The sequence below is a fragment of the Lemur catta genome, chromosome 9, assembly GCF_020740605.2.
Source record: "Lemur catta isolate mLemCat1 chromosome 9, mLemCat1.pri, whole genome shotgun sequence".
Taxonomy (NCBI): domain Eukaryota; kingdom Metazoa; phylum Chordata; class Mammalia; order Primates; family Lemuridae; genus Lemur; species Lemur catta.
In genome coordinates this window covers 57963412-57979621 of record NC_059136.1, presented here as the reverse complement: position 1 = coordinate 57979621, position 16210 = coordinate 57963412, and the positions used below count along the sequence as shown (strand labels likewise).

The following is a 16210-nucleotide window of genomic DNA, read 5'->3' as shown; positions in this document are numbered from 1 at the left end:
AAACTGTGGCATCATACATATTTGGTTACTTGTGCTGGTTATGTGAAGGTAATGTGGGAAGGGGCAGAGAAGGGGGAACAAAGCAAAAAGGGAAGGAGAAGAAAAAAGGAGGATGGGGAAATAAATCCTTTTGTGTACATTTTACTTAAACTTTCAATAGTAATTGTCTCTAAAACATCTATTTACGTTACCTTTAAAGCAACCATTATTTCTTTAGCTGAAAGTATTACATTTTCTTTAGACAACAAAAAGTCCCCAAAAGCAAAATTAAAATGCCTTTTATTAACCCTGAACAATTATGTTTCAGTGGCTGTCACACGTTCTAGAATATTTATAAACATATTTGGTATAAAACCTTGTTAAAAGTGACTACCTTACAGCCACTGTATTGCTTCAAGCAACTTATTTTACTGTACAGGATGATGAAGTAACTGGTCAACTCTGAGGTAAGTCCACAACATCCTCATTCCTTTAGCAGTTATTCTTCTGTCCCATGCATCATAGCAAGCTTATCCTTAACTTCCTCTTCAAATATAAAGTAAATAATGTAAGTACAAGAAAAATAAAAGGAAAGACAAGGTCCCTGCCCTCAAGACCCTAGAGTTTTGTTCTTTTTTTAAGATGTGTTTTCTGGCCGGGTGTGGTGGCTCACACCTGTAATCCCAGCACTCTGGGAGGCCAAGGCTGGAGGATCATTTGAAGCCAGGAGTTTGAGACAAGCCTGAGCAACACAGCAAGACCCTATCTCTACAAAAAATTAAAAAATTAGCCAGGCATGATGATGCACACCTGTAGCTGCAGCTACTCATGAGACTCAGGCAGGAGGATCGCTTGAGCCCAGGAATTTGAGGTTATAGTGAGCTATGATAGCACCACTGCACTCCAGCCTGGGCAATAGAGGGAGACTTTGTCTCCAAAAAAAAAAAAAGTTTGTTTTCCTAGTATCTTAAATACAGAATTAAGAATTTAGGGGTACTTGGTACACCCGGTATTGTGTAATATCTAAGTTTTACCCCCTTCACACAAGACAATAGGTAGCAGAAACAGGTGCTCCAATGCTCTTTAGGCAAAAGGCTGGAAAGACAAAAAAGAAAGTTTAAAAGTAGGACTATATTTTCACCAGCCAGCCCACATATTCTAGAATTAGTTAATTCTTGCAGAGGAAAGAGACTTCCTTTTCATACTGCTCATATTATATAGATGAAAATGAGCTGCTTCCTAATCCTGAAAACCTAGCTTTCCATGATATGAAAAAACAAACAATTCAAGCCCAAACAGCCTTAACAGCAATTTCTACCAAACATTCAAGGAACACATAATTCCAATATTACCCTGATACTGAAGTTTATCCCAGGTTAATATTAGAAAAATTTAATTACCACATTAACACATTAAAGTAATAAATCACAATTGTATCACACATGCAAAAAGAATAGCCAATAAAATTCAACATATTTGCCAAGGTAAGAACTCTTGGCAAACTAGGATTTAGAAGAGAATTTACTAAATTTGATAAAGGGTATCTACAAATATATTTGCAGCAAATATAATTAATAGTTGAAACAATGAAAGGTTTCCCTTTGAGATTAACAAGTAAACAATGCTCCATAAGGACTGCTATTTAGCATTATACACTAGAATTCCTAGCCAGTGCAAATGGGCCAGAAAAAGAAATAAAGGATATAATGATTTAAGAGGAAGAAGTGAAACAATTTGAATCCCATCTCTGCCACTTACCAGCTATGCAAGTCTGGACAAAGTACTTAATATCTCTGTGCCTCAGTTACCTCATTTGTTTTCTTTTCTTTCGTTTTGGTTTTGAGACAGAGTCTTGCTCTGTTGCCCCAGCTAGATTACAGTAGCATCATCATAGCTCACAGCAACCTCAAACTCCTGGGCTCAAGTGATCCTCCTGCCTCAGCCTCCCAGGTAGCCAGAACAGGTGTATGCCACCATGCCTGGCTAATTTTTCTATTTTCTGTAGAGACAGGGTCTTGCTCTTGCTCAGGCAGGTCTTGAACTCCTGGCCTCAAGCAATCCTCCTTCCTCAGCCTCCCAGAGAGCTAGGATTACAGACATGAGCCACTGCTTCCGGTCTCAGTCACCTCAATTGTAAAGCAGAGATAATAAGTGTACCCCCTTCACAGGTTTGTTCAGAGGAGTAAATAAGTTAATATTTAAAAAGTGCTTAGAAAGTGATACTTCAAAGCACTTTAAATGTGTTTATTAAATAAAAATATTCAAAAATGATGATTGTGTACATAGATATCACAAACAACTAGAGATAAACTATTAGAAATAAAAGAGTAAGAGTCTCTAGATATAAATTATACAAAATCAATGGTATTTCTATATACTATCAGTAATAAACAGAAAATGACATTTTAAAAAGATACTATTATAACCATATAAAAAATATCAAGTACCTGGGAATAAAATTCAACAAAAGATGTAAAAGGCTTCTATAAGGGTAATTATAGATTCAATGTAATAGCAATCAAAATTGGTGGAACTCAAAGGTTATTCTAAAATGTTTATGGAAATGTAAAGTACCAAAAACAGTCAAGAAAAACAAGGTGGCAGACTTGCCCTGCTAGATATCAAACTCAAATTCCAAGACTGATGTTGAAATTGTCCATTAACTCACCTTGGAGAAGATGTGTTTCTGAAATGCTCATTCACCAGGTATGTCTACATGGCCCCCTCTTCACTTCCTTTAGATCTTTGCGCAAATGTCCTCTAAGCAGAGACCTTTCCTGTTTGCCCTGTATAAAACAGTACTACTTCCCAATAACCTCAGTCACTCTATGGCCCCTGCCTCAAATTTTTCATAGCAACTATCATCTGGCTATTATTTTACATCTGGTTACATTATTTTAAGGCATGTGATATTTTTGTCTTTCTTCCAACTATAAGCTCTTTGGAGCCAGAATATTTATTTGGTACTATGCTATCTTTCCAGCATCTACTTCGTTACTTTGTTGAATTAATACATAAATTGGTAGAAATAACAAAAATTCTGAGTAGCATATGAAGTACAGTGATTCAATTTGAACTAAATTTAAAAACTGCAAACTCCCTTTCACTATTTATCTATTAAATAAATGATAACTACCTAAATAACATAACTCTCCCCAAATTTAGAATACATTTTGGGCATTCAAAATCAACTAGTATATAAACATTGGCTTTTAGTAATGATATCTCACAGTTTAATAAGGGAAATAAATGAAACAACAAATCCATACAGAATGAACCATATAAAATGTAGCCTTGAGAATCCTGATGACTCTGAATGGAAAGGCAAAATGATCTATGAAGCAGTAGTTTGGTTATCTTGCTTATACCCATGTGGGAATTAATAACTCTGATGGTTTTCAACATATACTTTATCTTTTGGTGATCTAAGTCTAGAGACAATATGCTATGAGAAATCTTACTTATTTACAGATTAACCCAATTTCTAGCAAAAATAAGTCACAAGTGATGGATGTGCATTTAGGATAAAAAGCTAACTAATTCAGTGCTCTGAAGCTGGGAACTTGTACATTGAAGAGAATGTACCAGTTAAACTGGTAGTCTACATAATCAACAGTAGGGTACACTATTATCATCTTTGTATTCTTTTCTCACTGTCAGGTGATTTTTCTTATAGGACTTAAAGAAAAAGTACAAAGGGTTTTAAAAATATTTCAGTGAGTTAAGCTTTGTCTTGAATACCCTGGTATTCTCTTGTTCTAGGCTTGCCCAGAGTTGAGCTCCAGGGGAATCTGGCTCAGTCCTAAATTAATCTAAGTTTGAAAGATCTGGGAAACAAGGAACTTTTGAAGCTAGTTGAAAAGTCTAAGTGAAAATGAAAGTGGTGGTACTGGTTGTGGGGTACAAGCAGAAGAGGACAGGGCGAACTGAATGCACTGGCCTCTCAAATGACATCACTTTTGTTGTGTTCTTCCTAAAATCATTTAGCTTTCCATTTCCTCTTTAGCCTTTTACAGAAACGTCAAGAAGGTAGTCAACATATTCACACAGATCATTTTCAGGAAGTATTATCTGTGTACCAGGAAAACAGAAAAACCATCTATGCATTTTATAGAGGCTAACAGAATAGAAAACATTTGATTACTGTTATGTTGAATATAAATGGCTCAAGTTTCATAATCTAATGTTGCCAGAGTAGAATCTTTTAAACTAGTCTTTTAAGATCTTTTTACTTTTCTAAGGTGAATACTTATAATACCGATCTCTTTTCACAATTTAATGATAGATCTTTTTACTCAAGTTAAACTCAACAAATTTACTTTAAAAAATGAAATTAAGCTGATGAATAAAGAAAGGCAGGAATTAGATATGAAGAAAGGATAGTTTCTAACACTGTTGAAAAGTTCAGCAAATGTTTCCCTTTGGGCTGAGACCAGAAGGCAAAATCATCTCAATGGCTTACAATATTTATGACTACCACGTGGCCAATGACTATTCCTATTCTTAAAAAAACACCTGTGCACACACCAAAAGGCAGCAATACATTAGTATTTACATTTATTTCAGGTATGCAGTTTACACACTCATTATTGAACAAAATTGGAATGCAAACAAATATACAAATACCATAATAAGCATTATCAAATAAAATAACTGGCACTAGTGTTTTAAGCATATTAATGGACCTAGTGAGCAAACGTGATGGAAGAAGACCGCAGCCCATGGCATTTTTCTTTTTATCAAAAGAAAATGCTCAGTAGCACCATACTGGTAATACTTAAAAGAAACACATAAGACATTTTAACTGCTATCATTGAGGTTAACCTACTTTATTTAAGTGAATTATACAGGAAGTTAACAGTACAGGCAGTATTTTGGCCAACTTCTGCTTATGTCAGCTGAACAACCTCCATAAACAGAAGAAAAAGAAAAAATAGCCAACCATAAGTGGACCTTTTGTACTTGGTACAAGCTCTGCACCGTGCTTCGATTTCATGGTTGGAGAAAATATGCATGTGTTAAAAATTGAGGTTATGTAAAGTTATTCACTAAAGCCTGAGTGTGTCTTTGGTAGGCTAATACTTTTTCAGCATTGTTATTAATCACATTCATGCTTATCTATTTGCTGCATTTTTCTATATAATCCAAGGTGACCAGAGAAGACATTATGGAAAACAATACAGCAAAATCCTCAAACAACCAGGCCCTTAAAACCCAGTCTATCCCAAAGCCACCAAGAATCAACAGGGTGCAAATTTCCTCTTTGGGAAAGATGACTTTTTTGTAATACTTATAACCTAATGGGATTTTACTTTGCAGTTTTATACATCTTATTATATTTACTGCTGTCAATGTACTTAATTACCTACCTTTACATTTTTCTTCTAAGATGGCATCAACAATATACAATATATAGAGAGTACCAGGTATTTCTATTTCAAAGTTGTGCAAAAATTGCCACAATCTTGCTCAAAGTGTCTAAGTATCCAAATGGTAGCAAATGGGCTGCATTAAGCTTTATATATCCACTTTGCATATGAAGAAAAAAATGAAATTGATGCCCAGATATAAATAGAAATGTTACAAAGAGTATCATGTACTGAGAGTAACCTGCAAGGTTCTTTTAAACAGTATCCCTTAGTGGTTTCAATAAAATATCACCAACCACTTATCCCTAAGCCTCAAGTTTTCTTCATAAGAATGCTATAGAACTGCATTAGTACTTTATATTGATTATAAATTAAGCCAAATTTCTATCTAAATACACATAAGCATGTGCTTCAAGAAATGTTTTGTGGCAAATACACAAAACATGCTTTGCTCTTAAGATTTATTATCTTTACAATAATGCACTTTTAAAGCCTTCATTTCATAGTTTGGTAATTGAGATCCACATGGAACACAATGCATTGCTGAACACAGAAAATGTATCTGCATTATGATTATGAAACCCGGCTTTTGCTGGTAACTTGAAACTTAGAGTAGTCGCATGTAGTTCAACCAGCTCCAAACAAGGTTGTTCAGTGGTAATTATTTTGCAGCATTTATGGGCCTAAATGTCAGTCTGAATTGCAACTTTTAATTCCATTGTCTGATGTGAGTGGTTGTTATTTGTTTCTTTTAGTGCATCACCAAAATATAAATCAACATTAGGTTTTATTCCATTGTTACCATGTTCTTCAGCAATATGATTCAACTGTGGAACTTCTGAACATGAAGCAGTTTTGGTAAGCACAGATATGCTACACTGATGTGGGGAATTTTCCAGACGGTCATTTTCTACTTCAGGAAGAATGTTAACAGTAGCAAAGCGGGCATGATAATCACTGGAACCATGACTACAAGAAGTTTTCATGCTTTCTAGGTCAGAACAACTAAATTCAGAAAAATGACTAGAGTGGGAATCTGCTACAGATGGCATACTGTCACTGAGGGATGGAGCCTCAAATTCACTTGAGTTCGTGCTTTGTTGTTCTAACAACTGTGCATCCATGTCCTCTCTGGTCTCATTTATCTTCATGTTACCCTTTTTCCTCAATTTACCACTTTTAGATTTTTTTCCTGCTGTTGCTTCTTTGGACCACTTGGTGGCACTGGATTTACCTTCAGGCAAGCCACTGGATGAACCACCAGCATGACTTCGGGTGGCACTGCCATCATCCACACTACTGCTTCCACTGTTGTGCCTGAATTTGGATGGCTTTGATTCAATATCTACTTGCACCTCCATACTGTTGCCTTCTCTGAAACATAAAAGTAACAAATACAAACATAATTTCTGATTTCCTTTTTAATTGTATTCAGATGACAGCAAAGCGGGAAGGGTTTTTGTGTGAAAAATTCAAACACTATATAAAAGCTGTCAGAACATATTAATGCAGAACACAGACTACTTAAAAAACTACTTGAAATAGAACTGTTTTTATAATGCTTCAATTTTTTTAACAGTAGTAGTAGATGCATTTATTGCTTATGCTACTCTAGGCACCATGCTACCTTTTTTTTTTAAAAAAACAACCTTATTGAGATATAATTTATATACTATAAAATTCACTTAAAAGTGCACAAATCAGAGGATTTTAGTATATTCAGAGATGTGCAACCACCATCACCTAACTTCAGAACATTTTCATCATCCCTAAAAGAAACCTATACCCATTAGCAGCCAGTTCCTAAGTTCCTATTCTTCTCTCCCACTCAGCCCCCACCCCAGCTCCTGGCAACCACTAATCTACTTTCTGTCTGTGTGGATTTGCCTATTCTGGACATCTCACGGTTTTCTTTCCTCAAGAACTTAATAGTTGGTAACCATTTTTCATGATAATTTTGTCTAATGATAGGGATAATTCCTTTAAAATTAATTTAAAAAATACTTCTGATTTTATAACAATTTTTTCCTTACTTGTCCAGTGGTATGTAGGAATTCAGAATGGATCCTGCCATTGCTTTGGTGCTGGCATTATCACTAACTGTTCCCAAGCTGACTGTGCCAGATTCTCCACTCAGACTGTACCGTTCTTTCTGTACATCTGCTTGTACTTCCAATCTTAAAAGAGGTATCAGATAAAAACCAAAATTATATATAATATCAGCACTACCATAATATGTATCTTTAAATAATTCAGTTAAGAACCCTAGTAACAAGAAGCTATTTTAGAAACCATTATTTGTTTGTTTGTTTGTTTGTTTCTTCTTATTTGATTATTTAAATTCTGTTGCAGCACACTGAACAATATCAGCCATCCAAAGGGAATGGGAAAAATTAATTGTCTCCCAAGTAAGGTAGTAACAGAATAACACAAAAAGGATAAAAAGGATTTTAACTTAAATATGCTCCATTATTCTCACTCAGGATGTGGTACATTTTGTAATGTTTCAGTGCAAAACACAAAGTCAGAGTATACTATCAACCATTAAACATGACAGATCAGTAAATCAAAAAATCCTAGGGAACTATATTTAAAATGGCTCTATAAATAATGTCTAATTTTTAAAATAAGAGATAATAATATATACCACTATAACTTAAGAGTTTCTATAAACTACCTAAAAATAAGATAAATATTACTAATTTGTCTTTTAATTCATGTATTGTCCCCTACAGTTAAAAGAAATCAAAGCTAATAAACAGAAGTAAAGAATAGTGAATCAAAGAGGAAACAAGAGAAGATAAAAACAGATTAATTTTTCCTACTTATCTATATGGCTATTTGGTAAAAGACTTGGTGAAAATGAAGTAACCATTAATACATAAAAGGACCCACAGTTCATGCACTCCTGGATGTCCTGACTCCACTTATTCCCCAGGCCTCAGCCAGATTCCCATCTCCTAACATCCAGCTCTCGTTACTCCCAAAGGTAAGGTCTAGGCTTAAGCACTGCCTTTATTACTTCAGTGTTCCCTGAAGCTGCTCCAGCATGATTTATAACATAAAATCTGACAAGTGCACTGAAAAAATTGGTAGAAGTTGTTTTAAACATTACTATTTTCAACTCTGACATAGTAGGGTTATATCTAATCATCATGCTGTTTTCAAAATTCTAATTAATAATTTTCTAATTAATAATTTATAGTTAGCAGAAGGCAGAAAAATACAAACCAAAACACGCTGCTACTTCTTACCTGTTAAAACAATTTACCATAGCACTTCCTGACAGACTTCCTGTTATACTAGCTCCAGCTAGTGCCATGGTGCTAGCTGTTTCACTCAGGTTGTCTCGAATGGCTCCTATTCGATCCATGTGGCTTCCACTTGCACTCAAACTGCCAGTCAGACCACCGACACTTCCCTCCCCTATGCTAGGGTTGTGTCTTGCTTCTGCTACTGATGTTGTATCTAAATGCAAATATTTCAAAGTAACTATGAAGTATGATTATCAATTTGCCCTTCTTAAATTCCTCTATGATTTCAGATAAGACATTTTATTATATAAAGTATAAAACACAGGAATGAAAAAGATATCTGGAGTCAAGGACATATAACTATGGGGTAAGAGTAAAGGGAAATATTTTAGATAACAGTTGGATCAGGGACTAACCTTCAATCTTAAATGGTCACTAATTTTTTTTTAAATCCAGAAGATTTAGGAATTCTATAAAGAACTTGATTGTTGAAAATTTTAGCTGACTTTGGAGGAAAATTATGCAACAGTTTGCAATAAGGGTGTCATTTAAAGGGCTTATTATTCTCTAGGTCAATAAGAATGGGCCAAAAGTTGATACATAACAGTTCTGTCTGCAGCTATTACAAAATCTGCTAACACCAATCTGATATTCCAATCTTACAGTACTCTGTACACGTGTTGTATTGAAGGATTCATTTATTTGTGCCAATATCTGAGTTCCTGCTTATGTACCTAATCATATGATGATAAATGCTACGAGGAAAAAAATAAAGCAGAGTAAAGGGGAGTGAGAGTGATGAAAAGTGCATGTATATGCATATCTGTGTACCATTTTGTACAATGTGATCAGGGAAGGCCTCTTTGACAAGGTAACACTTCTAGAGACTCAAAGGAAGTGAAGGAGTGTACCATATGAAATGATCTGGGGAAGAGTATTCCAGGCAGGGAGAACTGTAAGTTTAGAAGTAGAATCATGCTTCACATTTTCAAAAATCAAGGAAAGACAGCATAAAATAGGAGGGTGACAAGAGATGAACTCAGATACATTGTTGGAGTAGATCATATGGGGCCTTGTGGGCCATGATAAACTTTGGATTTTTTCCCCCCAATACAGTTAGAAGCCACTGGGGAAGTTTTGAGTACAAGACAGACATGATCAGACATGTTTTAGAGGTATGACTATGGCTGCACTGTGGAATATTGAGTGGAAGCTGAGAAGCTGACAGATCAGTTAAGAGGCTACTACAATAATCCAGGCAAGAAGACAGTAGCTCAGACTAATGGAAGAGCAGCGAAGAGGATAAGAAGAGGTTAGATTATGGCTAAATATTGAAGGAAGCAGCAGAATTTGCTGATAGATACGATGTAGGGTATGAAGGGAAAATAGGGAGTCACTGGAAGTGAAGATTTTTCACTCAAGCAACAGGAAGAACAGGTTTTAGAGTAGAGTTTGGTTATAGACAAGTTAGACTTGAAAACCTTGTCAGACACTCAAGTATAGATTAAAGAGGAAAATTAGATATACAAGTTTGAAGTTCAGGGGACAGTTCTACCCTAGATATAAATTTATAGAGAGGCCAGTCTATATATTATTTAGTATTAATAGATGAGAAAGGAGAAAGTATAGATAAATAACAAAAGCTGTCTGAGAACTGAGCCTAGGAGACAAATATTTAGAGGTTAGGAGAGGAAAATGAATCAGCAAAGAAGACAGAAGGAGTGGCCAGGAGATATGGTAAGAAGTGGATTCCCAGAAGACAAGCAAAGAAATGTTTCAAGAAGGAGGGCACGGTCTACCATGTCAGGTGTACTGTTATATTAAGATGAGGAGCAAGAATTGACCACTATCTTTGGTAACATGGAAGCCACTGGTAACTGCTTTAGTGAATGGTAGAGAGAAAATTTTGGAATGGTAGGGACAAAAATCTGATTGAGGTGAGTTTAAGAGAGAATAGAAGGTAAAGAAGTAGGCATTATTTTTACACATCTGCCCAAGTACTTCCCTAAGACAAATTTCTATAACAAGAATTGCCATAATATAGAACATGCACTTTTTAAAAAAGGTTTAACTTATACTCCTACTGGAAGTCTATAAAGGCCTTTCTGTTAATCTCTGCTAGTTATTGTTCTAATTCACATTTCTTTGAATAACACCGAGTTGAGGATATTTTCAAGCTATTTATTGGTCATTTGTAGTTCTTTCATGAGCTGCATTCCTCTTCATGTTCTTTTCTTTCTTAATGATTTATAATGTTTCAGGCAAAATTTAAGATGAAAAGTTTAGGATTTCTAGGACACTGTATTTCCATTAGAGGTTAGGTTACCCAGAATTATTCAACTTTCTTTCATCCATATACCGTCCCTTGCCAGTTCATTTTACTGATGTACTTCTGGATGAATATTATGAGGCCTAGTAAAAAGGAGGGCAATGGAAACTCTGACTTGCATGTTACCTATGGCCTCCCCTCCACTTAAGCTATTAATAAACACATTTTCTGCCTTTGCTTAATGGACTTACCTACAGCTGTGTTAGTGCCACCAACATTTATATCATTTTCATCATCAAATTCAATCCTGACTCCTTTTCCATTGCCTGCTGAGACTCCACAACCTCCACTTCGACAGAGAGAAATTGGAACAACGCCATAGACATAAGCTAACATAATGGGAACACCAATACCTATAGAGGAATTAAATTAGTCATTATAAACAAATAAAAAAAATCACAGAAATGTGAGTTTTAGAAAGTGTTTTCAAGAGAAGGTGTATAGGAGAAAAGTGCTGGGGTTCTGAAAATTTGGCTGGAACACTTGCCAAAAGGGTATTTATCCAGCTGTTAAGGAACACAAACAAATTCAATGCTCCCAGACTTTTAGGTGACACACACAAGAAGGAAAAAAAAAAGATAAAGAGATGTAAACTTTTTTTTTTTTTAAAGTGCTGTATTTGGGGCCAAAGGATAACAATCATTAACAATTTACTAACTACTCTAAGGCTGGGCTCTTGAGTCTATAATACTTTTAACCAACGAGAGATTTTCTATAGGCTCAACTTAAATTGTCCTTAAATAAGTAAAAATGTAACCCTCTTATAGTTAACAACAATATAACACTTTGTTTTAAATATTTCTTCCACAAAACTTTAACTCTATAAAATTTGAGGTAATTAGTATTTTTCAGCATTTTCTTACCTACAGTCACTGCAGCTACTACCGGAGACACAATTACAGACAATGTTACACCACCTGCTATGGCCAAATTCCGTTTGTGCTTTGAAACATCCTTGCCTTCATATCGATTATGAATCTTGAATTAAAAATAAAAATGGGGGTGGGGGATTAAAGAGAAAATATATTACATATTTAGATGAAACAGACATACATTTGCTAGAAGTTTAAAGTGATCCTCATACAGTTTCATAGTTGAGTGTCCTAATTCAAGGTAACCCTACTATTGTTTTTAAACCACGTTTTTACAAACAATTAGCTCCTTATTAATACTTTGCTTTCATAAGAAGACAATGATTTAACAGATTTTACTTTGTGTTTAATTTTAAAAATCTTGAGTAAAAGGAGTCTTTATAGTTTTATTCAATAGTAGTATAATCATGTATTGAGCAAAAAAGAAGAAATTAAGAATATTATTTTCAACACAGTTATGAGTTGGATGTTTCACTAACAGGATACCTCTAAGAAGTTTAACATTCCACACGTTTATTTCTAAATAAGATTCCCTAAATGGTAAAAATTGGCTCCTAGGGGAGGTTTCCACAAACTTTTAAAAAAAAATTCATCTTAAAAAGTTCTAATAAATAAAATATCACTAAATAGAATAATTTTTTCTCAGATCCCTTTCTATGAAGACAAATATTAACAAATGACTAAAAATCCTGGACTCCCATTTATAGCTCAAAGTAAGGGGTACAGAAAGAAAAAAAGAGAATAAATAATGGCAGCCAGAGGACAGGAAATGGATCTACTTAGCGTCTTTGTACATATAGGTGTTAATAAATAGAATTTAATATATCACCACAAAAGTGGCTTGTGAGGTACTATATAAACTTTGGGAAATAGCTCGGTATCTTTATTTTCATGGTTTGCACATGCTAATAAAGCATATTTTCCCCTGTTTCAAGACAGACTCAAAACAGCCTCAAATGGCCGGGCGTGGTGGCTCACGCTTGTAATCCTAGCACTCTGGGAGGCCGAGGCGGGTGGATCGCTCGAGGTCAGGAGTTCGAGACCAGCCTGAGCGAGACCCCGTCTCTACTAAAAATAGAAAGAAATTATCTGGACGACTAAAAATATATATAGAAAAAATTAGCCGGGCATGGTGGCGCATGCCTGTAGTCCCAGCTACTCGGGAGGCTGAGGCAGGAGGATTGCTCGAGCCCAGGAGTTTGAGGTTGCTGTGAGCTAGGCTGACGCCACGGCACTCACTCTAGCCCGGGCAACAAAGTGAGACTCTGTCTCAAAAAAAAACAAAAAAAAAAACAGCCTCAAATGTGTATAAGCAGTCTCTAAAATATTTGACATATAAACAATATTACAGATGAGACAATAAAATAACCTATTATTATGTGGTTATTTTGAAGGTTGTAAAGTACAGTGAGTCTTATGGGATATATGAAACAGTGGAGAAGCTGGGGTCGGAGGTGGGCGAAGCATTAATGGGACAGGAACATGTCTACTTCATAGTCAGAATCCTGTTTCCCAGCATTGACTGTGTTCCCAAGGAATGAGCCTCCTCACTTCCCTATGCAGTCCATACAGGCAGAGATAGCAGACCTTACCAAGGTACCTTTTGTTACCCTTCAGTACTGCAGCTAACTCCTGCTCCTCTCCACTCCCATTCCCGGGAAACTCAGCATTGAAGCAGAGAAAAGCCAAAGCTACAAACTAATGGAGCAGACTTACAAAGGCAGGCTGCCAAGAGAAAGGCGTCTTCCAGAAAATTTTTCAACATCAAGCACCAATGTTCAACTATAGTGATCACATCATCCCACCCACTATTTCTAGTTCAATTTAACTTTTCCTGTTCACTATTTTTTGCCACATTTTCTATTTTTTATCGTAAATGAAGGCTCAGTTTTTGGGTTCTCTGTTGACTATTAGTAGGTTTTCCTGGGCTGGCTGGGAGACCTAAACACCACAGAACATTGTTTCAATGGAAAACTAATTCATCAGCTTGCAACCCTTTGGGTACATGTTTGAAAAAAGGAGACTTGTAACTGCACCTAAGACTTGAACAATGAGGTAAATAATCTCTCCTCTATAAATTATTTGTAGGTATTTGCAGAACAACAGTCTCTCTTTCCTTTCTAAGTATCAGAATAAACAAGTTTTGTTTTCAGCACAGCCTTGCTTTGGATAACTACATGAAAATTATAATCAGTTATTCTATTTGAGGTTTTTTTTCTTTATTCAAGCTCACTGCTGATGAATCTATTTGAGATATTTCAAAGTTTAGGTTTACTCACTCAAAACCTTCTGAAATAAATATTTGGTTTATAAATATCTATGTATGTCATCAGTCCCAAAACTAATTTTTAAAACATAGTATATAGTATTTTTATGATTATAAATATATGTTGAATAAAAAAAATTTGGCTGTGATATAGAAGAAGATCAACTTTATCCTGAGTTTGGTTCCAAAAGTCAGAAATAGAATTAAAGGAAATAATTTAAAGGGAAACAGATGCTGACTCAACATAAGAATTTTCTAGAAATTAATGGCCATTTGACAACAGAATAAGCTGCCTCATCAGTTGGTCTGTTCCCCATTGCTGAGGTTCCCAAATGGCTAATGAAACTTATCAGGAAACTTATATAAAGAATTCATGCGTCTGGGTTCAAATTTCAGCTCTACTTCTTCCAGTGTAACTGAAGATAAATTACATATGCTTACCTAAACCTCAATATTCTAACAGATAAATTAGAGACAAAAATACCCAGGCTGCAAGGTTAAAATTAGTCAAAGTACATGAAACACCTATCGCACAGCATGGGTTGATGACCATTAGTTTCCTTTTTAAAAATTCCAATTCTTTGTTCTGCTCAGGTGTAAGGTTGGAATAAGATAATTTCTAAAGTTACTTATCAATTCTGAGATTTTATTAGTTTAGACAGCAGCAGACTTCTTAGGACTTCATAAATTATCCCATTGACCCTTTAAAAGAGAATTATTTGCTTATAATTCATCAATCACAGCCCAGTGGTGGTCATTAATAAATGCGATTGGACTTTCACAAGATTGTTATAATCTACAAAACAGCATATTTATTAATAACAGTAGTCCAACAGAAAAAAAAGCCTTGAATTGAAGTGGAAATAATTCAAGAATTAGCTAATTATTCTTTGCCTGAGGGCATATGTTATTTAGCTACTTTTATTGAAAAGATCTCATAGACCAGACTTCACAAGGATATATCTGTAAGAAAAATATCAGGCATATGTCCTCAAACTTGGTTTTATATTGCAAATGTACTAAAGTTTTCAGATTCAGATAATTTTAAAGCAAGTCTGCTTTTTATGCATATACATAAGAAGCTTGCTAAAAACTGAAAATTTATTATCTTGTGAAAAAATAGTAACCGTTTTATATTGAAGAAACTAAAAATACCCTTTGTCTAAAAACAAATAAACAAACAGAAAAAAGCAAAAAATCAACACTAAAGAAATACACCCAAAGATTTAGAATAAGATAATGAACTAACAAGGAAGTATACATTTTACCTTACGGCCCACATACACAGGAATGCCAATAATCATTGCAGGAATAGCAATGCCAGCTATTAAAGCAATTCCTACAGGAGCACCAACAAGTGTTCCCAGCTGCCACAATATTTTCTTCTTTCTGCTCCAGGGTTTCTTCCCCCAAAAAGTACATCCTGATGGACTAATAAGAAAAATTATAATGTAAAGTAACAGCTGTAAAGCATCACCACAACAAATTGCTACAACACACTAAAGCAATTACTATTAAAAAAACCTTCCCATACTTAGGCGTTTTGCCCCCCCTTTCTTTGAATTCTGAGTTCATTAAAAGCCAAAAAATTAAGGTCCACTATTAAATTATATTAAGATATGGATAACTGTGGTTCACATTAAAAATTTATCCCTAGTCCTCCAATAACCTCAAGACCTTAAGTTAGTTTCTGAAGAGAAGAATTAATGCAAAACACATGCTTATTTTATCCCTATGTTAGGTATTGTCTGATTATATCATAAACTCACTTTGTGGCCTGAATGAGGAAATTTATATATGAGAAAATAAAATGGAAATAGTTATGACTTAGCATAATTACATAGGGTATTAAATACTAACATTCTAGTTTAACAACAACAAAAAAAGAAATCTCCATTTCGTATTTTTGACAAAATATTAATTCCAAATGACTTAGCATAGTAATCTGCTTCCTTTTACATTTATGTACCAAGGCTGAGCCCAGTGGCTCATGTCTGTAATCCTAGCTCTTTGGGAGGCCAAGGTGGGAGGATCACTTGAGGCTAGGAGTTCAAGATCAGCCTGAGCAACACAGCAAGACTGTCTCTACAAAAAACTTAAAACCTAGCCAGGTGTGGTGGCACATGCCTGTAGTCCCAGCT

The 16210-nt window shown here is 35.1% G+C and overlaps 1 protein-coding gene across 3 annotated transcripts in view; it reads right to left on the bottom strand.

Annotated features, from left to right (window-relative positions):
* Nucleotides 1-4519: 4519 nt before the first annotated feature.
* The window catches only part of RNF19A (ring finger protein 19A, RBR E3 ubiquitin protein ligase), a 55063-nt gene continuing 43372 nt past the window's right edge, over nt 4520-16210 (bottom strand). For all 3 annotated transcript variants that reach the window (XM_045560395.1, XM_045560396.1, XM_045560397.1), the window contains exons 5-10: nt 15338-15500; nt 11795-11909; nt 11123-11284; nt 8603-8816; nt 7382-7525; nt 4520-6722 (exon numbers count right to left, since the gene is read on the bottom strand). In XM_045560395.1, coding sequence (XP_045416351.1) covers nt 6032-6722; nt 7382-7525; nt 8603-8816; nt 11123-11284; nt 11795-11909; nt 15338-15500 — 1489 coding nt within the window. In that variant the 3' untranslated portion in view covers nt 4520-6031. The remainder of the gene's footprint in view (nt 6723-7381; nt 7526-8602; nt 8817-11122; nt 11285-11794; nt 11910-15337; nt 15501-16210) is intronic.